We start from the raw sequence: 25,859 nt of genomic DNA, 5'->3' as shown, positions 1-25,859 counted from the left end.
GATAGAGAGTACCACCGTAGGGATTTTCTCTTTTGTACTTTTTTTGTATGAGAAACAGAGATCTCAATCCGTTATCTCTGCCCTCTCTCCCTAGGACAAAGCCTACTTGGGTCTATGTATATCCATTCCGACATTAGGTCTTTCAACCTGTTTGCCAGAACTTTTGCATATTGTTTGGTATCTGTGTTTAATAAGGAAATCGGTCTGTAACTTGAACAGTAAGTATCATCTTTGTCTTCCTTATGTATGAGAACTACATGGGCTTGTAGGGATTCCCTCATTTCCATCTCTCCTTCCAAGTCATTCATATATATCCTCAGTTTAGGTACTAATAATTCTTTATATTTTTTATAATATCTCACTGTATATCCATCACGTTCTGGACTTTTCCCAGGTATAGTGCTCTTTAATGATAAGTATATTTTCTCCTGCATTATTGCTGATTCTAGGGTTTTTAATTGCTCCTCACTTACATTTGGTAATCCTGCCTTTTTTAAGTATGTCTGTCTTTTTTCAATTTTTCCTACTTCATCTTTACTTATGGAGCTGTGGTGGATAATATTATATAGCTTATTATAATATTCCTTAAACACTTTAGCTATATCTTTAGTTGAATACATTAAATCTCCTTTGTGGTCTCTTATTTTTTCTATATAGTTCTTAGATTTTTTTTTTCTCTGAGCCCTCATTAAATACTTTCCTGACCTATCTCCCCATCTGTATCTCTCACTTATCATTTTATTAAACACTCTTATCTTCTTCCAGAAATGTATTTAATTCTTCTCTTTTATTACCCTCTGCATAATCTCTTTTGTTACTTTATGTTTATGTATCTGCTCTAACTCACAGAGTTCACTAAGAAGCGTTTATTTTTTCTCTTCTTTCCCTCTTCTTTTTTGCTCCAATCGCTATCGGGTTTCCTCTAATATAGGCCTTATGAGCCTCCCACACTGTTGCTACGGACACTTCCCCAGAATCATTTTCCTCAAAAAATTGCTCTATTTCTTTTTTAATTCTTTGATCCACCTTTGACTCCTGGAGAAGTGTCTCATTTAACCTCCATAATTTCCCACCAATCTGCTCATTTCCCCATAATAATTGCATTGTGAGAGGGGCATGGTCTGATATTGACATCACTTCTATTTTTACTTTGACCAGAGACTCAATAAGTCGATGGTCCAGGAATATATAATACAGTCTTGAATACATCTCATGTGCATGAGAATAAAACGTATAGTCTCTGTCCTTCATGTGCTTAATTCTCCATATGTCTACAAGTTGACATTGGTATATCATTTTTTTCAAGGATTTCAGAGACCTACTACCATCTCTCTGCACAGGGGACATCATATCCATCTGGGGATCCATGCAGAGATTGAAATCACCTGCCACAATTAAAATGCCTTTTTTGAAATCCATTAACTTCCTCAGAGTATTTTTTAGGAATACCTCCGGTTTCTTATTCAGGCAATAAATATTTGCTAATGTACAGTCTATTTCCTGTAATTTTCCCTTCAGAAACAGAAATCTCCCTTCCGGATCTACCAATCTGTCTTCCAGCTTAAACCTTATATTTTTCGCAAAACCTATTGCCACTCCCTTGGCACGTTTAACTGGGGAATCTGCATAAAACCACATTGGATAATATCTGGAATTTAATTTCACATTTGATACTTGCACCAAATGTGTCTCCTGTAAAAAAACCACTGAAGAAAATCTATGTTGAATTTCTTTAAAAATCCAAAATCTCTTCCCAGGGATATTTAACCCTTTAACATTATAAGTCACAAAGTGAATCTCTTCCATTCTTCTCCTCTCCACACCTCTATCTTCCCCATCTCTTCTTTCTTCCTCTTTCCTCCACATCTTCCCCTTTGATCTCTAGGATTTCTCCAGACTGATGTTTCTCCCACTATTTTGCAGTCTTAAACTACCTATCCCCACCCCATACCCTCCCTCACCCACCCCCCCGTCCCTTTTTCACCCCTCCTCCGTCCCTACCACTCCTCTCCCTCCACCCCTCCATCTCCCTTTAGGCTTACATTTTGCCTATGAATCATTTGTGGTCCTAACCCCACCTTTGATTCAGCTTTTCAGGTGAAACTCTGACCATGAACTTTTCCCCAGTAAGCGTGTCTCATCCTCCGTGTCCTGCCATACTCTAGTAAACTTCAAAAATCATAAGAGAGAGGCAGAAATGGAGGGAGAGAGGGAGAAAGAAAAAAAAAAAAAAAGGAGGAGGAGGAGAGGACCCCCCTTCCCTCCCATCTTATTCTTCTTTACTATTCCTACTCTCTCTTTCTCCTTAGAGCTACCTGCCTCCCCACATTTTCCATAGCCCACATTTCTCTTTCTTCCTCCCAACCAGGGATATTTATTTTCTGTATATCAAGTCTCTCACAGAAGTCTCTCAGATCTTCGGGGAATCTCAGTCTTGCTGAATGTTCATTTCTCCATCCGATCAAACACGTTGGAAACCCCCAGCTATATCGATCATTCTGTTTTCTCATCTGTTCCAATAACGGTTTAAAAGTTCTCCTTATTAATGTTTCCGCTGCTAAATCAGAAAAGATCTGTATATTTATTTCTCCATATTTTATTATTGATCTTCCTTTTATCTTCTTCCAAAGCTCTTCTTTATCCTGAAAATTATGGAATTGCACTATTACATCTCTTGGTGTTTCCTTTCTATCTTCTTGTGTATATTTTCCTATTCTATATACTCCCTCTGTTTTGAGAGGCTTTGTTATAGTTCTATCCATTATAGTATTCAACATTCTCGTTATTATTCCCGTCAAATCTTCTCCCTGGGAGATCTCTGGAAAGCCTTGTATCCTTAGATTGCATCTCCTATCCTTATTCTCCTGGTCTTCCAATTTATATAACAGATTTCTTTATTCTTTTCTCACTTCCATTGCCCGTTTTTCAAATTTCTGTATAATTTGGGCATGTTTATCTAGGTTTTCTTCCATCTCTTCCACCCTTGATAGTATTTTCCCCAGGTCTTTGTGTAATTTCGCCAGTTCCTGTTTTAGGGATCTTTCGAGTGCTTTAAACATTTCTGCTATTTCTGCTTTAGGGAGAGAGAATGTCAGTACAGGGAATGGTTACTGAGTAGGGATCGTGCAGGGATGGTCCGGAGAACCTCTGGATACTACTTTGAGTGAAGTAAATAACATTCTGCCCAGCCTACCACCAGGATTGACACATTCAGGGGTGTGGAAATTTTTGAAAACAAATACTTGTCCAGGGACTAAATCGGTGCCCCAATCTACTTGTCACTCATGACAATCTACTTGTCCTGATAAAAGTAAATACATTTTAACCAAAACCGTATTTAAATCTGAGGTGCTTTATGGAATGTCGGAGGCTTTTAAAAACAAAAGGGGCTTTATGGCGACTTAAACGTTTAATATTTTTAACATTGCGCTATATATCTCCACCTCCCCTCCCTGCCTGCCTCCAGCACCGCACCTAGGGACTAGCAGGGAGGGGGAGAGACCTTGCAGTGTACTGAGCACCAATTGGCTGCTTGTCAGGAAAGAGGCATGTCTTATCCTTTATCCCTTTCGCTGCCAGAGCCATTTTTTTCAGTTTTTGCACGTTTAAAAAATCATTTAAGGCTTGAAGATTACACAAAACCCCCAAACATTATATATTTTCTTAAAGCAGAGACCCTGGAGAATAAAATAGCGGTAGTTCCAATTTTTTATGTCACACAATATTATCACAGTAAAAAAATACACTTAATTTTAGGGAACAAAAAGCAATAAATTATCCATTTTTTTGTAAAACATAAGTTGAGGTTGCATTGAGTAAATAGATATCCAACACGTCAAACTTTAAATTTGCGTGCGCTTGTGAAACAGCAACAAACTTTAGTACCTTATATTTTCTATAGGCGACACTTTTAAAGCCGTTATAGATCATCAGTTTAGTGTTATGGAGGAGGTCTGGTGCTAGGATTATTGCTCTCAACTCTGGCGTGTGGGGCGTTATGTGATGTGTATCGCAATTGTCGTTTTCATGTGTAGGCGCCCCAGCACGTGCTTTTACGTTTGTGCGTGTGTACATATGTGGGGGGTTATATGCTATGCTGCAACTTACATTTAAAGAAAAAAAAAACTTAACTTTTTTTTTTCTTATAACATGTGACAAAAAGTCCCCTATGTGATGATATTTGGTGACAGGTTCCCTTTATTGAGACATCCGGGGTCACACATGGTGTTCCTGCCAGTCCCTCTGCTTTTCTATTAAAAATGACCACACTTAGCAGGATAACAGGGTATGGTCAGTTCTCTAGCTGAGCTGGGAGCTAATCCAATGAAGGTTTGTGCTGACACCCCCCTCCCCCCCACACACACACGGCCAGTCACTGGGAAGATTAGTGTACTGCTGTTTCTCCTCCTGTAGCTCTTATGCAGCTGAGAACAGAGGGAATGTGTGATCTTATAAAAAAGGCATTTATAATGTTTTTTTTAATATCTATACATAGTTAGTCTGGCTGAAAAAAAGACAAAAGTCCATCCAGTTCAACCATAGAAAAAAAAAGTTATAATCCTATACCCACAGTTGATCCAGAGGAAGACAAAAAAACTCAGCAAAGCACGATCCAATTTTCTCCTGCTGGGAAAAAATTCCTTCCTGATCCCTCGAGAGGCAATCAGATATTCCCTGGATCAACTTTACCTATAAATGTTAGTATCCAGTTATATTCTGTGTATCTAAGAAACAATCCAGGCCTTTTTTAAAGCAATCCACTGAGCTGGCCAGAACCAACTCTTGAGGGAGTCTATTCCACATTTTCACAGCTCTCACTGTGAAGAAACCTTTTCGTGTTTGGAGATAAAATTTATTTTCTTCCAGACGTAAAGAGTGCCCCCTTGACCTCAAGGTGAATAGCTCTACACTGAGTTCACTATACACAAATGTTTTGCCTTTTGTTTCTATTTTAAAGTGAAAGGATTGTTCTACAAGATAAGGGTTTCCTGTACATATACTTTAAGCCATCAAATTGCTGGTGTCTAGAGATGAGCTCAGATGTGTTTGGACTCAAGTCTGAACCTGCCTGAGCTATCCTGCCAGGAAGACGTCCCTGCATACAGCCAATCATAATCTGTGGATGCATGCCCCCCTCCCACCTGCAGTCAAGCATATACAAGGAGTGCGGCTGAAGGGCAGGGAATGCTTCCACTGTTAATGATTGGTTGTATGCAGGGGAAGCTTCCTGGCAGGATAACTCAGGCAGGTTCAGACTTGTGTCCAAACTCGCCACTGCTCAACCCTACTGGTGTCATCACTGATCACATGTGAAGCCCCTAGGCAAATGTAGATTTAGTTTGCTAAATGCACCAACAAGGTGGGGAGCCCCTTCTGGTGGTCTTTTGGGGCTGAGGAGTTCTCTAACCAGAGACATCAACACCTCATGTGCTGCACCTGAGCTGGTGTTTGTTTGCTGCAGTCCATGCTACATGTGTTTCTCTGCACACCTGAGCAGGATAATGGTGCTGGAGTTAGTGCTGCCTTTCTATTTTCTCCCACAGGTTACTACTACTCCTTTTTGTTTTCCTCCCTTGCCTCTACCTTCATTAGATGTAATTTTTTTCCTTTGTGAGTGTGATTTGATGGGTTTTCTTTTGTCAGATTTTTCCTTTCACCTGCAACCAGCGTGTGTACACAATACGGTCCGGGGCTTGTAGCTGTTTCGGGTCTCATGGCTGGCTATGGCATCCACACATACACTGTGCTGAGGGCCTCTTGTGGCGACCATCTTTATTAAGGCATGTCCAGGCTCAGGCATGTGCCTGGTGGGTTTGCACTGGAAACATCTTCTGTGTTTCCTTGCTTATACTGCAGATGAATGAGGGGGAGGAAAGATGATTCAGGCACATGTCTATGGACTGTTTGCTTATTTCTCTGAGCCTTTCATTTTAGTTTCTGCACAGTGCTGACATCTCTGCTCCAACATGAGCCTTCTGCCACATAACCATGACCTCCATGTGCTAAGGGAGGGACCATCAGTGTGGCAAGAGGAAAAAAGTGCCTTTCCATGAGCTTGGCCTTCATCTTCTGGTACATCCTAGCCCGCTCTCGCTCTTGCTTAAGTTCAAGCTAAAATAGCGTTGCCATGGCATGACAAGTCCAGTGGTTCTTCCAGCCCTGCAGGTATCACCCAGGATGCACATAAAATTCCCAATGAGTGTTGGCATCTCTGCTTCCCTAAGCTCTAAGAGTGACAAAGGGTAAAAAGTGCTGAGCCTGCGGCATGGATCTAATACCAGACTAACATGTCTGATGATATTCCCACTGAAACCGCTCTAAGGACAAAGGAGGCTGGGAGCCAGCAAGTCATGGTCCCTCATGGACAAATAGTTAATGATCTAACCACTTATGCCAGCAGGCTCCAGGCACAATGTCAAGGACGCAGCCCTGCACAGGAGTACAGGACACCACAGGTAGCCCTCCTTACCAAGGAGGCCCCAAGTCCATCATAGCCATCTTTATTCCTGGCTCTGGAGGCACCTTTATCCAAGCCATTCACTTTTGCCTTGCACCTGGCTTCACCAGAGGTAGAAGAAGGTCAATCATCCTCCTTGAAAAGGCTAAGCAGGGTTCAAGTGTCTCTTGGGTCCAGTCATTAATTAGGGTAGCAGGCCCAGATTGGGATGACCCAGATGACTGCCTTTCGAAGTCAGAACATACTTCACGTTTTCAAGTCACAGCCTTTCATTCTCCCTGATAAATGGAAAGATGAAGAGGTTGTTTCAAGAGGAGTGGCAACAGTGGTATGAAGTTTTTCATTAGTAAGCAGCTGAAAATGATATCCTATCCAGGAGGAAAACACCACTTCTCTGAAGATAATGGCACTGCCACATGCTAATGTACTTAACATGCATTGTTGTAACACACATTACAGCACTGCACTCCACTGCAAAGATATGGACAATACTAAACTAACTGTTAAATGCCCTATGAAAAGCAACTACGTGAGATCACTTGTCAGAAGAGCAGCTATGTTATCTGCACATGCAAATAAGCCCTAATGCTCATTTTTGACAGGCAGAACTGTATACCAATCAGCATCCCTATGCCAAGCACTATTTCAAGAGCTGTCAATGGTTAGTCTGGCCTTCCTCTTCATAGGAGGTCAAGGCACAGGTGAGTTCTCTCAGCTAGTTTGGCCCATTTTACGTTTCAAGACTCAAGACTATTTTGCCAGAATGAGAAACTTCAAGAACTGGTGGAAGTGTGCAAAGAACAGCCACGGTCCATTTTGTACCTATCAACCCCTACAGGAGTTTTGTTGAGAACCCCCCCTCCCCCACGCTAGTGTGGCTGATCTGGCACACAGATGGTAAAGACCATTTTTGGGATCCATGGGTGACTTCTATGCTAAAACACGGTTACTTTTGATGGTTCAGACTCCGCCCTCTAGAATTATTCTTCCTCCAGACCAGAGAAACATTTTCCGCTCAAGAGGTGAATGTCATTTTTCAGTACATCAAAAATATGACTGCAAAGGGAATCAACTCTAAGTTCTTCCTCACAGACTTTTTATTCTCTTCGGTGTCTGTACAAAGAAGACTGAAGATGCAACTGGTGCCGAGTTTAAAGTGGGGGATTGACAATTCCAGTTTGCATACCTTTCTTCATGGCTCTCCACCTCCCAGATGACCTCTACGAAGGTCCTAATCTTTGTGTAGCCCCTCTGAGGAAACGGGGTGCTTTGCATCCATCATTACTTGAATGGTATTTTACTGTTGGCCTAGAGCCCAGGTCACCTACTAGTTCAAACGGATATTCACCTGGCTAGCCTGAGAAGTGTTGGCTGGATTGAAGGTGTCAAATCAATGGGAGCAGACCCATCTTGTCATCAATATGGAAGTCCAATTCAATGCTCGAGTGAGTACTTTTCTGCTCCTTCTCAGGAGTAGGCCAAGGAGCAGAGAGCATCTTCGGAATGTGGTATCTCTGGTCAGTTTTGTCAAGCTTCCCAATTCCGGGGTCTCCTGGAAACGATGATGTCCTGCACCCCTATGCTACCCTGGGCACACTGGATTCTCTGTACGTTCCAAAGAATTTCCTTTTTGCAACAGATATCAGCACTTGAGTTGATTCAAAGTGCTTCTCCTCAGATGTGCAGGAGTCTCTGGTTATGGGTGTGACAGGGGATCACTCGATCCCATATGGTAGGTTCCTTATATCAAACTATTGTCACCTTTGATGCCTGTGCTACAGGGCAGATCACCACCTGCAGTTACTATGTGTGCTGTCACCTCGCATTCAGGCTTGACTGATTATTCTGCCTGATGTTACCACAGCAGCAGTGTCATGCGTTCAAGAAATAAAGGAAACTCAACGGCAGGTTCCAATGGAATTGGAACTATCATATCCATGACCAAATGTATCTTCAGAGGCTGCGGGCGCCCAGGATGCCAACAGGGGCTGTGGCACCAGGTGTTTTTGGTTCCCAATGAATGGGTCTTTAATCGAAAATATCTTGCCTCTATCACTAAAGTATGAAGCCTCCTTCAGTTGATCCTGTTTGCCTCACCATCCTTTCACAAGGTGCTTCTCATGCTACCTCACCCGTTGGTAGAGGAAGTGGATGCTCACTCAGCCAAGGATTAGTTGTGTAGCAAATAGCTTTCCTCTACTGTCTTTGGTGATGAAGTTAAAGGGGGGACAGTTGTCCGAGAGTCTCACTGTGATAACACGCATGCCCGATTAGCCTGCAGGTCTGGGATTTACCCTAGCCATGGAACTGGAGTCTGGACCAAGCACTTCATCTACCAGTGTTTCCACAACACCTGGCCCAGGATGGATTGAAAATTGAGAGGGAAGGATTAGGGCCATCCTCTTTCAGTGGTAAATACTGCAGGGTTTCAGGAAGGATGCCAACAAATGCCATTTACTCCAAAGTCTAGAACAGGCTCACAGTCTTTGCAGCTGAGCAGGATTTTGATCCCAGCAACCCAGTGGTCACCCAGTTGCTATAATTTCCTCACACAGATCTGCATTTGGGGCTCAGCCTAGTTCTGTAAGGGCTCAGATTTCAGCTTCATCAGGGAATATGAGCATGTGAGCTGCCAGGAGAGCATTTCAGGAGGTTGGTCCTGAGACTTTGCCCTGAGCAGGAAAAACATTTCCACTGTGGGATTTTATTCTGGCACTGGATTTCCTTGCCAGGACTCTGTTTGCACCAATAGAAAGGAGTCTTTAGTAGGACATCACTCAAGAAGCAGTGTCCCTCTATAACTTTAGGGGGCAGAGTTTTGGACCTGCAAGCACTTCAAGCTACAGAGTCCTACATCTTCTTTCTTCTGAACATGTTGGGGCCCCTCGAGCACCTTTGTCCCCAGGTGGCTTCAGTTTTCATCTTACAAATTGGTGATTCCATCCTTTCTGCAACAGATGGTACTTAACCTACACAAGCTGCATGTACCAGGTATCCAAGATGCCCACTGTCAAGCTGCTTCCTAGTTTAAATCCTCTGGGAGGCTGTTCATGTTTCCATCAGGCAAATTTAGAGGTAGAAGCTGCAGCAAACCTTGTCATCTTGGAGTGTCAAGGTCGTCCTGAAAACCAGGCAAGAGCTTCCAGAAGTGGTATTCAGCCAGGTCCATCTCTACATTTAGGGCAGTGCATGCAACAGTCTATGAAGACTTTTGCAAAGCAGCAGGCTAATTACCACAGTGCACCTGCCTCAGGCACTACAGGGAAGATCCAGGGGCTTATATGTCAATGGACTTCAACGGAATGGTAGTCTAGGCTTCCATGTCCATTGTAATGCAGTTTGGTTATACAGTTTAGCCCACCCTGTTTAGTTATTTATCACATGTATGCTGCCATGTTGGCATCAGCAAAATGGAAAATTGTATCATACTTACCGTAATTTTCCTTTCCTGAGGCCAATCCATGGCAGCATATGAACCCTCCCTTGTTTGATCTTGATTGTATGGAGAATGGGAGAGGTTGCTCTCAGTCAGAATTTTATAGATATACATAGGTCCTGTGGGTGGACATAGGGGCGGATCTACATCACATGTATGCTGACATGGATTGGCGTCATGAAAGGAAAATTACAGTATGATACAATTTTCCATTTTATTTGTTTTGGACAGAGTGGACATGGATTAGAACACTTGCCAGTTTTTATTGCTGTCTGTGCCCCCATTACAGAGATTCACCCTCTCTGTTGTCCTGTTTACCATTAAAATTAAAAAGGTTTCCCCCAGAAAAGCAATAGAGTGGAATCTTCCAATAGAGACACTAGTTCTGGTGACCTGCGGGTCCCCAAGCAAATCCCTTAATTTTCAGGGATTATTTCTTACTTCCTGTCTTGGCTATAGGGCAGGAAGTGAAAGGAAATCTCCATAATGGGACACATGTGGCAAAAAATAAACTGAAAGAGGGTATAACCCCCCCCCCCCCGCCAAAATTAGAAAGGTTTTGCCTATAGTTCTACTTTAAGGAGATGAGGGTTTAGTTCTGCTTTTATGCTCATGAGGCATCATGACTTCCCTATCATGTGACTACTGTGATTGACTCTCAGTGGTCAGGTGCTCAGAAGCCTGTCCTGCTGACTCTCCAACAGAAGCAGTATGGTCAGAGTTCTGGGAGCGCTCTCAACACACAACCTTAGCTCGCTGCAGACACATTAAAGCCCACCCTCTTTTATGCGTTACAAGGTAACGGCACACCCTCTTTTGTTGCCAGAATTCTGTTTCCAACAGACAAGAGGTGACAACCCTATTCTACATCTCATGAGCTTCCCCCAATACAGTGTGTGATCAATAGCACCAGTGAGAACTCAGAGCAGGGGAAGCTGAAGAATGAGAACGATGGTGTCGGAGGATGAGGGTCCATTTCCAGGAAGCCTACCCCCCCCCCCATTATTATACGTACATTCGGAGCACCACTCACATTCCTGTCAGCATACGATCTAGAAATAATTCCTGTATGGCTTCTCACCCGAGCATGCCCGTTCTTTTAGCACAGCGTCCGTTGTAGCATCTCAAAATCCCTAGCAACAGTTTCCATAGCCACAACGTCACTTCCCGCCTGCGCTCCCCGGCTGGCCTTCTTCCGTCACGTGTATTCTGCACTGTATGATGGGAGTGTAGTTCTCTCCGGTTCCGTTCTATTGGTGGAATCCAGAGCGTGAACTACATGTCCCAGAATTCCGTGCGGTGAGCAGGAGGGAGGTATGTTTAAAGAGAACACATGGAGGATGAAGCGTTTCGTAAAGGGTGACAGTGAGAAGGAAGTCAAGGTACTTGGAACATTTTGATTTATTTGCAGTTTTTATAGGTTTGTTCAGTTCCTGCGTGATCACAATGGACAATGCCAGCTCATGAATACAGTTATGAGATATCAGTGAAACATGGAAGAACATTCTGCAAAGTGTATTTGTGGTCTAATTCGTTGCTACATTATATTTCAATTGTTTCCAGTCTACTCCTGTTAATCTGATTCCTTATGTGATTAAAACAACCCGTTTAGTTTAAAGGGATATTAAAGGCATTTTTTTTAACAACCATGTCTATACTTTCTTGCTCTGTGCAGTTTTTCACAGAGCAGCCCTGATCCTCCTTTTCTGGGGTCCCCCATGGTGCTCCTGGCCCCTCCCACCTGCCAAGTGCCCCCAGAGCGAGCAGCTTGCTATGAGGGCACCCAACCAGGCTCGCTCCTGAACCACTGCCCTGCATGTCCATTCACACACACAGCCGCAGCTTGGCCTCATCCATTTATTATTTATTTATGTCAGGTACTTCTATAGCACCGTCAATTTGTGCAGTGCTATATATATACACATATATATTGTACATTCACATCAGTCCCTAACCCTCAAGGGGCTTACAATCTAAGGTCCCTAACTTACATTCATACACATAGGCCAATTTAGACAGGATCCAAATAACCTACCAGCATGTCTTTGGCGTGTGGGAGGAAACCGGAGTACCCGGAGGGAACCCATGCAGATACAGGGAGAACATGTTGTTCATTGGCTCACTGGCTGTGATTGACAGCAGTGGGAGCCAATAGCTACCGTTCCTGTGTCAGCCAATGAGGGGGGAGAGTCCCCAGAGAACCAAGGCTCTAGTGCACATATCTGGATTGTCATGGGGCTTGGGTAAGTATTTGGGGGGGCTGCTCTACTTCACTGGATCATATACAAGTACGTGATCCAGCATTTCTGGGTAGGGAGTGAGCGCTTAATTTTCGGTTTATGAATGAAAATCCATTGAAAATAATGCCTCAATTTGCACATTTTTTACGAATTTTGCTGCTTTTTAAATGCAATTGACTTTTTTTTTCTTCTTCACTGTAGCTCACAGAATGAGCTGTCAATTTCCTCAGAGTTAATGCAAACTTTGTTTCTTTTAAGAAACTAAAAGGAAACATTGTTTCTCTTTACTCTGGGAAATAAACTAAAAGAAAACTTTCTTTCTCTTAGCTGGGGGGGAGTGACAGCTGAATTTCTGAGCTATAGTAAAGCGGTAAAAACCGGCACCATAATAAATAAAAAATGGCGTGGATCTGATATGTATTTTGAGGGTAACTCTCATGCCAATTTTTTTTTTTTAAAATGTCATTGGGATCCCCCCAAAATCCATACCAGACCCTTATTCAAGCAGGTCAGGAAAGAGGGGGTGGGTGATGTCACGTGGTGGGGTCGCATGTGTGATGACCCCAGGTGGCCCCGCCCCTTACATATTTAACCAATTCAATACCGGGCACTTTTACACCTTCCTGCCCAGGCCAGTTTTCAGGTTTCAGCGCTCTCCCACTTTGAATGACAATTGCGCGGTCATACAACATTGTACCCAAAATAAAATTTTATCATTTTCTTTACACAACTAGAGCTTTCTTTTGGTGGTATTTAATCACCGCTGGGGTTTTTATTTTTTGCTAAATTAACAAAAAAGACCAAAAATTTTTAAAAAAACACGTTTTCTTTGTTTCTGTTATAAAAGTTTGCAAATAAATAATTGTTCTTCATAAATTTAGGCCAAGATGTATAATGCTACATGTCTTTGGTGAAAATAACCCATATTAAGATGTATTTTTTCGTTTGTAGGAAAGTTATAGAGTTCACAAACTATGGTATAGATCTGATTATTGATCAATCCTTTAGTACTGACAGCCAATCTAATTTCTTGAGGTCCAAGAATGTCAGAACAGTACAGATATCCCCCCAAATGACCCCTTTTTGCAAAGTAGACAGTCAGACGTACTTCATAAGAGGCATTGCGAGTTTTTTGAAGTTGTATTTTTGTTGTCACAATTTTTTTGGAAAATGAAAAAATTAAAAAAAAATTAGTTTCACTATTTGGTTTTTACATATTGTCACCAGTGCAGTACAGCATCGTCATATAACTGGCATGGCGATGATCAGGGACACTGACTGGTGACAGTATGAAAAAAAAAAAAAAAAAAAAAAAAAAAATATATATATATATATATATATATATATTTTATAATTTTATATTATTTTTTATTAAATTTTTTTATTTTTTTTAAGATTTCTTTTTCATATTTCACTATGACCAAAGTAGTACAATGTTACCATAGTAACATTGTACTACTTTGGGGAAGTGATCAGTATTTATTTTTTTTTTACACAATTTGCTTATAGCAAAGAATTACTTTGCTATAAGCAAGCATTTACCTGAATGACATCGATTCATTCAGGGTTTTTTTTTTGTGCTTAGCTGTGATTTGGCCACAGCTAATCACATGACGTGCATGTGATTAGCTGTGACCATTCACAGCTAGACACTAGTATACAATGGATGGCATGAATGAAGCCATCCATTGTATACAATTGTCATGTGACCTGCTGTGATTGGTCACAGCAGGTCACATGGTACCGGCAACGGGGGCCGATACTCAGATCTGTCATCGGCCGTGTCCGAGGTACACAGCCGGTGACAGATCGCGCCGCTGTGCGGCTCTGCAGGAGCGCAATCTGCACATGTGCGGGAGGACGCCATATGGCGTCCACCCGGAACGCTGATGACATTTGCCGGCCGCCATTCGGCCATAGGGCGGGCGGCAAATGGTTAAGAACTGTCAAACCACCGGAGCAGGCAGAAGGCTGGAAGCCATTGTCGGAAGCAGAGACTTTTTTTTGGTGCAGCGGTGGTGACGGCGGGCATCGTGATTGACGTTGGATCTACTGCGGGGGACGTTCTTTTAGATTTTTTTTTTAATAAAGGACTTGTCAAAGACCATGCCCTGTCTTTTTTTCACACTACACTTTTTGTTAATGAATAAGGGTACCCCATGTACCCCATACTCATTCACATGGGGGGCGGGATCTGGGGGGCTTGTTAAAGGGGGTTTCTAGATTCCAATAAGCCCCCTGCCCACAGACCCCCACAACCACCATTCAGGGTTGTGGGGAAGAGGCCCTTGTCCCCAAAGCACTCCCCCCCCCCCCCCCCCCCCATGTTGAGGGCATGTGGCCTGGTATGGTTCAGGGGGGGGGGGGGGCGCTTGCTCTCGCTCGCCCCCCCCCCCCTCCTGACCTGCCGGGCTACATGCCCGGATAAGGTGCTGGTATGGATTTTGGGGGGACCCCACGCCATTTTTTTAATTTATTTTGGCGTGGGAGTTCTTTTCAAAATCCATACCAGACCCACGCCAGTTTTTAAATTATTTTTTTAATTGTCGGCATTTCTTTTACATTCATGTCAGTGGGGAACCCCGCTGACAGCTGAAATATTAACATGGTTGTCACTACTAAAATACCACATGACTTGATAAAATAACTCATGCAATATTTTAGTAGTGTTTACTTTTTTCTGATCTCTGGAACGGATTAATTGGTTTTCAATGCATTCCTATGGGAAACAGTGTTTCGGTTTACAAATTTTCGCTAAACAAAAAGTCCTGCAGAACTAATTAAATCCCTAAACCAAGGTATTACTGTACCTTGCTAGACATATACTCACTGGCTACTTTATTAGGTACAGCTGTTCAGTTGCTTGGTAACATAAATTGCTAATCAGCCAATCACATTGCAGAAACTCAATCGATTTAGGCATGTAGATGTGGTGAAGATAAACTGAGCATCAGAATGGGGAAGAAAGGGGATTTAAGTTACTTTGAATGTGGCATGGTTGTTGGTGCCAGATAGACTAGTCTGAGTATTTCAAAAGCTGATGATCTGGGATTTTCACACACAACAATCTCTAGGGTTTACACAGTTACAGAGAATGGTCCGGAAAAGAGAAATATCCAGTGAGCGGCAGTTGTGTGCACGAAAATGACTTGTTGATCTCAGAGGAGAATGAGCAGACTGGTTTGAGATGATAGAAATGCCACAGTAACTCATATCAATATGGACCATAATCACTGAGGAATGTTTCCAGAACCTTGTTGAATCTATGCCACAAAGACCTAAGGCAGTTCTGAAGGCAAAATGGGGTCCAACCCGGTACTGACAGGGTGTACCTAATAAGGTGTTCGGTGAGCATAGAGCTGGAGGAAAAGTCTACAGTATCCTGGCATTGGACCCATGATCTACTAATGGGCAGTGCTTTGCAGGCTCATTTGCATAAATATATAAAATAAATGCAGATGTTTTTCCCACAAATATTCGAGCATTTAGTTTTTTACTTTTTGCAAAAGGTGAATTGTAATCACTTTCTGGTCATTACAGAGGACCTTTCAGCTCTTCCAGCCCTTAGATGACAATAACACCTAGAGCAGGGCTGGATGTGGTAAAGGCCGGGCGGAAAAGTATGTTAGGTGCTGCGGAAAGGCATCATCTCCTGAAACCAACCTGGTCCTCATTAGCCATCCATGTTACTGCAACCACCCAGACCAACTGACAAAATCTGGAGAAAGACACAGCCATCCTCAAACATCACATTTCCTGCCCTCCCATTATTAGCCATAGTGAAAGGGAATCTAAGAACTGGGTTGCCAGAGCAGCCTGCATTCGTTCTGGAGGAAAGATTCAATGCAGCCAACCTAAGAGAAAAGCCTGGTCAGCAGAGCCCACAACCATGTGAGGGACAGCCAAAGGGTACAGTGCATGACCTGCATACTGAGGAACACACCTACCTGCCAGAATTGTCATGGGCAACCTACAGTGGGTGTATATTTCCCCTTTATGTCTGCAGCAAAAAAGATTTAACTTCCACACATGAAAAGGCTTCTTTATAGTAAGAGCTGTGAAAATGTGGAATAGACTTCCTCAAATGCTGGTTCTGTCCAGCCCAGTAGATTGTTTAAAAAAAGATCTGGGTGCACAACGTATAACTGGATACTAACATTCATAGGTAGTAAAACCAGGGGTTGTGGATCCTGTGAATATCCAATTGTCTCCTGGGGGATCAGGAGCCCTGGAGCAAATTGGATCATGCTTCTTTGTTTTTGTTTTGTTTTTTACTTTTTTGCCTTCCTCTGAATCAACTGTGGGTATAGGGTCAAATATATGGAGGTTTTCTCTTTTGTTTTTGTTTTTTTATTGGTTGAACTAGATGGACTGGTGTCTTATTTTCATCCTAACTATGTAACTTGGCCTTTAAAACAGACCTTCAGCTTCTCTTTCCTATTTTCACGAAACTCCTCCTCCTAGTATGTTGGACGTGTCTGAGGGATATCTGAGGGTATTCTTTAACATTTGTTGGATCTTCCCTCCAGAACGAATGTAGGCAACTCTGGCAACCCAGTTCTTAGATTTCCTTTCACTATGGCTGATAAGGGAGGGCTGTAATGCTTGAGGATGGTTGTGTCTTTCTCCAGATTTTCTAAGCTGTTCTAGGTGGTTGCAATAACATATATAGCTGGGGAGGATCAGGTTGGTGCCTGACGTTAGGGAGGCCCTGGGTAGGATAAATTAGGGTCTACCTCTAATTCCAGAGTTGCACCTTCTGAGGCAAGCTGATACCTAGTGCTTTACGTATTTTTTAAAAAATTAACTTAATAAACTTGTCATACTTACCTATTACAGAGGAGGTCTAGTGCTAGAAGTATTGCTCTTGCTCTGAAGTTTGGGGTGATACCTCACGTATGTGGTTTGAACACCGTTTATATATGTGGGCATGGCCTATGTATGTGTTCACCACTATGTGCAAGCACTGGGGGACGGGGGCACTTTAAACTTTTTTATTATTTATTTATTTTTTTCACTGTCCCTTTAACCACTTGCCCTCTAGAGCTGGATTACAATTTCGAGTCCAGACCTACTAGCCGGTCACAAAACTTACTCTCCACCAGTTGCCCCACCCAACCTTGCCCGTGTCCGACCCTAACCCCACCCCCGGCCCGCCCCAAAAAATACATTTTGTTTGTCATTTTCCAAAAACTTGTGGTAAAAAAAATAAATCCTTCTATTGATTCAACATGTCTCTCAGCAAATAGTTCGGGGTGTCTACTATCCAAAAAGGGGTCGTTTTGGGGGGTGGGGACATTTTATGCCCAGCATTAGAACTTTATGCCACACGTCACTCACTCTTCTACCCACCTGAAGACCAAGCCTTTTCTGACACTTTTTGTTTACATGAAAAAAATCAGTATTTTTTGCTAGGAAATTAATTTAAACCCCAAACATTATATATTTTTTAAAGCAAACACCCTAGTGAATAAAATGGTGGGTGCTTCATTTTTATATGTCACATAGTACTCGTTCAGCGATTTTTCAAACACAATTTAAAAAAAAAAATCACTTTTTTTACTTTTAGTGCACAAAAGTACAAAATATTGGCCAATTATTTGGTAAATATAAAAGATGATGGTATGCCGAGTGCCCGAGAAGGCGTGGAAAGCAGTGGTGGGAGGGGGACATCATCTCCCTCTGCTTGTAAAAGCAATCCTGCAGCAAATTTGTCATGAGGATTGCTTTTACATGAAAGCCAATCGCCGGCTGAAAAAAAACCAATACCAGGATGATGCCTGCAGCTGTAGGCATCATCCTGGTATAACCATTCAAAGTCCAGTGATGTACCAGTACCTCGGTTTATGAATTTAATTAGTTCCGCAGGGCATTTCGTATAGCGAAACATTTGTAAACCAAAACACTGTTTTCCATAGGAATGCATTGAAAACCAATTAATCCATTCCGAAGGTCAGAAAAACAGTAAATGCTATTAAAATACCGCATGAGTTATTTTATTAACTCATGCGGTGTTTTAATAGTGACAACCATGTGTTAATGTTTCAACTTTCAGCGGGGTTCCCCACTGTCAGCTGAATGTAAAAGAATTGCTGGCAATTAAAAAAAAAGGGACAGTTTTTAAATGTAATTACCCTTTTTTTTTTTTTCCCCTCACTATACAGTAGTTCAGTCGCTCTCCACCTCCAGCTAAAAGAGAGAGAGTTTATTTTAGTTTAAAAGATACAATGTTTCCTTTCAGTTTCTTAAAAGATACAAAATATCCTTTAGCTCTGGGGAAACTGACAGCTAATGTTGTGAGCTATAGTGAAGAGAAAAAAAAAGGAAGACAATTGCAATTAAAAATCAGCGCTGACATACACTTCATATTGTGAAAAAAATTTGTAAAAAAATTGTAAACTGAGGCATTATTTTCAATGGATTTTCAATTGTAAACTGAAAATTATGTTAACAGAGGCAATCATAAACCGAGGTATTATTGTATATGCTATGTTCGTTCTTTTTTTTTTTTTGTATGCAGCCTGTGGACTGTATGAAAAAAAGAGAAGAAATCTCTGCCAGAAAAAGTGTGTGGTATGCCCATCATTAGAATATACCACCCTGCATCCACCCACTTCTAATGGTGGGCACACATTAAGTCACATGGTGCCCCATGCGCCAGTTCCAAGATTGTACAAATGTCTAAATAGTGACACAAAAAAATTGAATAAAAATTGTCCACGTATAAGTGGTACCCTGTATGCAAAAAGGATGACACCAAGTCCCAAACTATCTTGCCACTACTTCCTATGTAGTCTGGGCATCTGGGGGGCTCCACATGACTATCTTTTACCTCATAAATCCGAAACTTATAAGTATAGCCTGTTGTCCTCTCACAGGTCTTCTACATCTTGACCCAATATCTGGCACGCTTGCTGGGGAGAAATTGTTTGAATGCAAAGTAGCCAGAAAAATTAATGAGGGACTCATCGACGCAGATGTTTTGCTTGGGAGTATAGACATCTGCAAATTTTTGGTTAAGGTGATTTACGAGGGGCTGAATTTTGTGGAGCCGGTCAAATTCAGGGTCACCTCGAGGACGACAGAGTGTATTGTCATTGAAATGCATAAAACACATTATACTCTCATATCTATGCCTGACAATGGCAGCAGAGAACAGGGGCATATGATGAATCGGGTCTGTGGACCAATACAACCACAATTCATTTTTTTTGTAATGCCCATGTTGAGGGATAGGTCCAAAAAAAATATAAATTCGGAAACCGTAATGAGTTTTCATGCGAATGATCTGGCAAGGTTTGGATTTGGGTTGGCGGCGATAAATTGTTGTACATATAAAATGCTCCACAATCAAAGCATACAGATCTTCTGTGAAAAACAGCTCCAAAAAATCAAGGGGAGTTAAATTTGCTATTTCCACCTGAATTCTGGGTTTGGCAGTGAATGGGGGAAGTACGGGTGTTGCAGAATTTGTGTGCTGTCAATCGGGATTTGCAAGCAGATCCGGAAGGATTCTTGGGGCTCTACGGGCCTGTGTGCGAATTCTTGGTGGTTGCGGGACAACACTTGTGCTCGCCACCACACCAGCTTGTAATGCACTTATGGGATTCACCATGTCGCCAAGTCATACTGAAGTGCTGGTATTATTATTATTATACAGGATTTATATAGCTCCAACAGTTTGCTCAGCGCTTTACAATATAATGGGAGACAATACAGCAAGAGCAACAATACAGTTCAATACAAGAGGGTTGTGAGGGCCCTGCCCCTTGGAACTTACAATCTAGGATATTACATCCTCCTTTTGTTGCGGCGTGGAACCGGGACTTAGGTCAGGAATGGACCGGGGCCTTTCACTTCACCCATAAATCCAGTGTATCATGCTATGCTCGGGAGAAGAATTATAAGGTTCTCTCCAGCTGGTACAAAGACCCGGTTTCTCTCCACTGCATTTTCCTACAGGTCTCAGAGAAGTGATGGCGGTGCAACCACACTAGAGGTACTTACCTCCATATCTGGTCTGACTGCCATAGGATCAACCCGTTTTGGAAGAGAATCTTTGACGTCTATAACATCCTCTATTGTTAGTCACTTTCTCCTCCAGAAATTGCTTTGCTATCCATTTTACTGGGGTCTATACATCAACAAAAAAAGAGTTTGCTTCGCTTTTTCATGTCTGCTGGTAGACAGTTAATACCCTCCCTGTGGAAATCATCTGACGCTCCTTCCCTTTTACACTGGGTATATGTTTTGAATGATACCATGAGAATGGAGGAACGACTGGCTGAGGATAATGAGACTTCAGATCAGTTTCCTGCGCTTTGGAGGGTCTGGATGGTTTACTTATCTTTCTACCATTTTTGACAGACGGTCAATGACTACGAGAATTGCGGTGTGGCCCTGGGACAGAGGAAGTTCAACTATAAAATCCATTGCGATCATTTGCTATGGCCGATTGGGTATCGGTAGCGGGCGTAGTAGCCCCCCGGGGCCTTACTTCTAGGAGATTTGTTTCTTTGGCAGATGGCACAAGATTGGACATAACGCTCGCAGTCCTTGGTCATGCTCGGCCACCAAAACGAGCGTTTGGAAAGATCCAGAGTCTTCGCCAGGCCGAAGTGCCCCGCCATCAGATGATCGTGGCAATGTCCCAGGACCAGTGTTCGGGCTCCTTCAGGTACCGCGATCAACCCCTCCTTCCATAAGAGTCCCCCCTTGTTCTGGAGGGACACCCCGGATGGGGCTGACATTGCCATGGATGCGTCCTGCAGTTTAGAGCGGAGCTCTGTTTGGAAGGCCAGAAAGTTCCCTAAAGATAAAATGGTATCCGGCCTAGGCTCTTCCTTTTGGATCCTCAAACATGCATGAGAGCGCGTCAGGCTTTGTGTTCTTAGATCCAGGTCTGTATGTTATATGGAACAAAAATCGGGAGAAAAAGAGCACCCATCTCGCCTGGCGTGGTTGCAAACGCTTTGTGTCCTCAGATATTCTAAATTCTTATGATCGGTGAAGATCAAAATCGGATGCATGGCTCCTTCCAACAGATATCTCTATTCCTCTAGTGCTGTTTTGATGGCCAACAATTCTCGGTCGCCAATGTCATAGTTCCTCTCGGCCGGGGTCAACTTTCTTGAAAAGAATGCTACCGGGTGCAGAAGTTCCTTGGTGCCTTTCCTCTGGGACAGGATGGACCCCACTGCATTCTCAGATGCGTCCACCTCCAGCACGTATGGCAGAGAAGCGCCCGGATGACCGAGAATGGGTGCCGTGGTGAATAATTTTTTCAGAGACTCAAAGGCCTCCTGGGCCTCAGGTGTCCATTTAAAATGGGTTCCTTGTTTGGTCAATTGCGTTAGGGGGGAGACCAGAACCGAAAAGTTCTTAATAAACTTCCTGTAAAAATTAGCAAATCCAATAAAGCCTTGGACCCCTTTCTTATCTGTAGGAATTGGCCATTCCAGAATTGCTGAGACCTTCTGAGGGTCCATCGCGACGCCCGTGGTGAAAATGATCAGTCCCAAAAAGGCAATACTGCGCTGCTCAAAACTGCACTTGTCAGCCTTGGCATATAGCCCGTGTAGGTGCAACCGCTCTAATACCTTTGCCACATGATTTCTATGAGTCTCAAGTGAGGGGGAAAATATCAGTATATCATCTAGATAGACGACTACAAAAACATCCAAGTAGTCCCTAAATATATCATACACAAAATGCTGGAACGTGGCCGGGGCATTGCAGAGTCCAAAAGGCATGACCAGGTATTCAAAATGCCCGAAACGAGTGCAGAAGGCTGTTTTCCACTCGTCCCCCTCCCTTATGCGCACCAGGTTGTAAGCACCCCTTAAATCTAACTTTGTAAAGATAGCTGCGGACTTCAGTCTCTGAAAGAGTTCTAGGACCAGGGGCAATGGGTAACGATTCTTAATTGTGACCTTGTTTAACTCGCGGTAATCAATGCAGGGTCTCAGGGATTTATCTTTTTTTTTCTATGAAGAAAATCCCAGCCCCTGCTGGTGAGGTGGAGGGCCGGATGAACCCTTTTTGGAGACTCTCTTCAATGTAGTCCTTGAGAACCCCCAATTCTAATTCAGATAACGGGAAAATTCGACCAAATGGAATTTCGGAACCGGGTAACAAGTCAATGGGACAGTCATATGGGTGGTGAGGGGGCAGGGTATCTGCCCCTCGCTTACTGAAAACATCCAGATAGCCATGATAGGCCGCTGGAATGACCTGTTTTAAATTGGGGACCCCTACCGAGCATAGGATAATTTGGGGAATCGCGGGGCCCGAAGTGCGACAGTGTTCCTGACAGTATGGTGAGCGGAACAGAACAGACCCGGTCTCCAAGTCAATTTGGGGGTTGTGGGCCCGCAACCAAGGAAGCCCCAAAATGACTGGGAAAAGAGGTGACGTGATGGCGTCTAAACAAAGGAGTTCTTGATGCTGGCCAGCTATTGTGGTAGGGATAAGGGTGGTCTCCTGATCAACCAATCCCGACTTAATCTGGGAGCCATCAGCCAGAAATATATTAAGACCCCTTTTTCTGGGGCTGTAGGGGAATCTCCTGCTGGCGAGCGAAGTCAATATCCACAAAGCAACTGCATACCCCCAAGTCAACTATGGCTGTCACCTCCACGATTCTTCCTGGAAACTGGAAGGAGAGGGGTACAGCCAAGTAATTGGACTGTCTAACATCCCCCACAGATAAGGAAGACAAGGAAGAGGTAGACTTACTCGCTTTCAGAGGACAGGACCATACCATGTGACCGGCTTCACCATAGTAGAGGCAGAGATTCTTGGATCGTCTCCGCTGGCGTTCCTCGGGGGATAGCGTAGGCCGAGCCAGACCCAGCTGCATGGGTTCCTGGGTATCTATTGTGGTAGGTTGGCCTGCACTCTGGACCGGGCCCATGTACTTCCATGACCCTGGCTGGACCTCTCGGACCTGCGCTCCCGTAATCTACGGTCAATTTGGATGGCTAGGGCCATGAGATCTTCTAGGGACTCAGGTAGGCCCACTCGGGCTAGCTCATCCTTGAGGGCTTCTGAGAGCCCAATGCGGAATTGGTGGCGCAAGGCGGCATCATTCCACCGTGTGTCTCCCATCCATCGCCTAAACTCGGAAGTATATTCTTCCGCTGCCCGGCGGCCTTTTCTAAGGGAGTATAGTGTAGATTCGGCGGAAGCTGCCCGCTGCGGATCGCCGTAGAGGATGGCCATAGCCTCAAAAAAAAATTATTTACTGTCTCAAGGTGTGGGTCTTGGTTCTCCATTAGCTGATGGGCCCAGTCCTGGGGTTCGTCCTGGAGTAACTAGATTGTGAAGCCCACCTTAACCGACTCTGACATGAATGAGACAGGAGTTTCGGAAGGCCCTGAAACGTGTACGGTCACCTCGAAAACGTTCTGGCAGGGGAACACGGGGTTCGGCCATAGGTGGCGCAGCAGCAGCTCCCGTGGTCGGCTCGGGGCTTCCCCGGCCGGGGAGGCAGGAACAGGGGCCTGTGCGGTAGTGTCAGATACGGTGAGGGTCTGGAAATGATTTTCCAGGTTTGAATACTTGTCCTGTAAGGACGACATGGCCTGAGTCAGGGCCGCTAAGTGCCTGCATATGTCTTCCAGTGGGGAGGACCCTCCTCCAGGCTCAGTCATGGCCGTTTGGTACTGTAACGGACCGCCCGGCGGTACCTCTAGCACTCCACTGGTCAGGTGCTTCCAGAGTGCGGAATCTAAGTCCCGGAGCACTTGTTCACCAGGCCCCTGATGGTGGGGATGGACTTGGAGCGCACCGAGACCAGGTCGCGACTACTGGGCACACTTACCAATGGTAGAGGTGTCTGCCGAGGGCTCCCGCAGAGTAAGAGCCTGAAATGAGAAGGTCGGGCGATCCCGACGGGATGGATGGCTGAGCAGGTGCAGGGTCAAACGAGCCGAGTCGGGAGCCGTGGGGTCTGCAAGGTACAAAACAGCGGGCAGAGAATAGTCGGGTCACACGCCAGGTCAGCAACAGTAGATCAGAACCAACAGGGGGCATCCAGGAGAGAGGTCAGGCAAGCCAAGGGTCAGGACAGGCGAGTACAGCAATGTCAGGAGCAATCCGGGTCAGCAACTTATCAGAACACAGGTACACACAGATCAGGGAACAGGAAAGACCAAACGGCAACCAGTGACAGCTCAGGGGGATTTAAATATCGCGCCCTGCGCCATCATTGGTGCCAGGCACGCGCCCGTGGACCCTAGTGCTCGTATCCCCGTGCAAGGTGGCGCACTGCGCCTGCGCCGGGACCAGCACCGCGGCGATCCCTGACAGACACATACAAGAAATATGAGTGGGGGAAAACCAATCTTAGCCCTCTTCGCAACTGAATTAGCCATGTAGCCATGTTTGTTGGCAATATCTCCAGGGATTCTCCAGACGCCCCCTTTTTTTCCTTTTTACCTTTTTTTTTTCTCTCCTAACTGTTCTTTACATTATTCTCTCCACCTTTTTTTTCTAATTACCTTTCCATTCTACTTCCTGTTACATGGTTCAGGTTAGCCATGGTATGGCTTACAGTTGTCCAGCTCTACATCGGCCTTCCAGTTAGTTAAGTAGCTAGACTATGTATGTTTCCTTTTCCTGAATGGAACATAGTGGTGTATGTAGCTTGATACAATGTATATGGTGGGATTCCATTGGACCTACCTTTATAGCATTCATATATTCCAGGTTGTCTTCATTGTCATGATGTGTACCATTTCCTTATCTGTTCTTTTTCGACCTGTTACGTGATCCCCACACCCTCTTCCTTGTTTATGGGGTTTATGATTACTGTTATACCTTGTACCTTTTGGTCTACTCTTTTTCTAAATACAAAACTTGAATACAAATTATATTCAACCATAAATTTGCCATTTAGTCTAACCTTTATCAGTAGATTAGGAGGATTTACCACTAAATGGCTGTATGTCTATTTACATACCTCATCCACTTCCTATGAGGATACTCATGAGTGCTTGATTCCACCCAGGCTGTTTGCATCTATTGAGAGACACAGCCCAGTTCGAACCTGCTCCGTGCTCACAGGTTTTGGCTGACAACAGCAGGAGCCAATGGCTCCAGTTGCTCTCAGCCAAGTTTGAGAGAAGTGGGAGAACAGCTGCTGCAAATGTGCAGAGCTGGACTGAGATCAGACTCTAATTTTTTAGGACTGCTGGGGAGATACTATTAAATGTTTTTTTATGTTAAAGCGGAACTAAACCCATCAATTTAACATCCCATGTGCATCATGGCAGTTGCAAATCAAACAGAGGCTAAAATGGCAGTTTCTTTGGATGAAAAGGATAGAAGGGTTTAGTTCTGCTTTAATGCAGAGAATGCATTAAGGTAAAAAAAAACCCTTTACATGTACAACCACTTTGCAAATTACTTGGTTCTGAGCAGGGCCTAATGCTCCTTATGTTTTCCAGGTGAAAAAGATAAAGATACAAATGTGGAAATTGTAAAACCCAGCTTTCCTAATTGTACAGCAAATGTCTAGTGAGACATGTATCATGCTAGCTGGTTCAGATTCAGCTGATTGCAGGAAAGGTTTTTGATGTTCATGCAGAGGGAATCATTTCATCCTTCCAAACCTTCAGGTTTCTCTTATCAGATCTAGGGCCCTCCACATCTATATCTGTCCACTAGGTCGAGATTAGTGACCCTAAGCCATTAGTTCCTCTGCTTCTTGAATTAGAGGCTG

General features: G+C 43.8%; 2 protein-coding genes across 4 annotated transcripts in view; one reads left to right on the top strand and one right to left on the bottom strand.

Annotated features, from left to right (window-relative positions):
• RPGRIP1L (RPGRIP1 like) overlaps window positions 1–11,063 on the bottom strand; it is a 433,499-nt gene extending 422,436 nt beyond the window's left edge. Inside the window, exon 1 of one of the 3 annotated variants that reach the window (XM_089689846.1) lies at window positions 10,975–11,063. In XM_089689846.1, coding sequence (XP_089545972.1) covers window positions 10,975–10,982 — 8 coding nt within the window. In that variant the 5' untranslated portion in view covers window positions 10,983–11,063. Of the gene's footprint in view, window positions 1–10,908 lie in introns of all 3 variants that reach the window. The other 2 variants (XM_089689845.1, XM_089689847.1) reach the window with 2 other exon arrangements.
• Window positions 11,064–11,199: 136 nt separating this feature from the next.
• Window positions 11,200–25,859, top strand: part of FTO (FTO alpha-ketoglutarate dependent dioxygenase) — a 604,671-nt gene continuing 590,011 nt past the window's right edge. Inside the window, exon 1 of the mRNA XM_089689844.1 lies at window positions 11,200–11,275. Within this exon, the coding sequence (XP_089545970.1) occupies window positions 11,210–11,275 (66 nt within the window). The 5' untranslated portion in view covers window positions 11,200–11,209. The remainder of the gene's footprint in view (window positions 11,276–25,859) is intronic.

The sequence above is a fragment of the Staurois parvus genome, unplaced genomic scaffold (assembly GCF_062004578.1).
Source record: "Staurois parvus isolate SC_StPar_1 unplaced genomic scaffold, SC_StPar_1.0 ptg000499l, whole genome shotgun sequence".
NCBI lineage: Eukaryota > Metazoa > Chordata > Amphibia > Anura > Ranidae > Staurois > Staurois parvus.
Note: the sequence above shows the minus strand (reverse complement) of the source record. Positions and strands in the feature narration are given on the sequence as shown.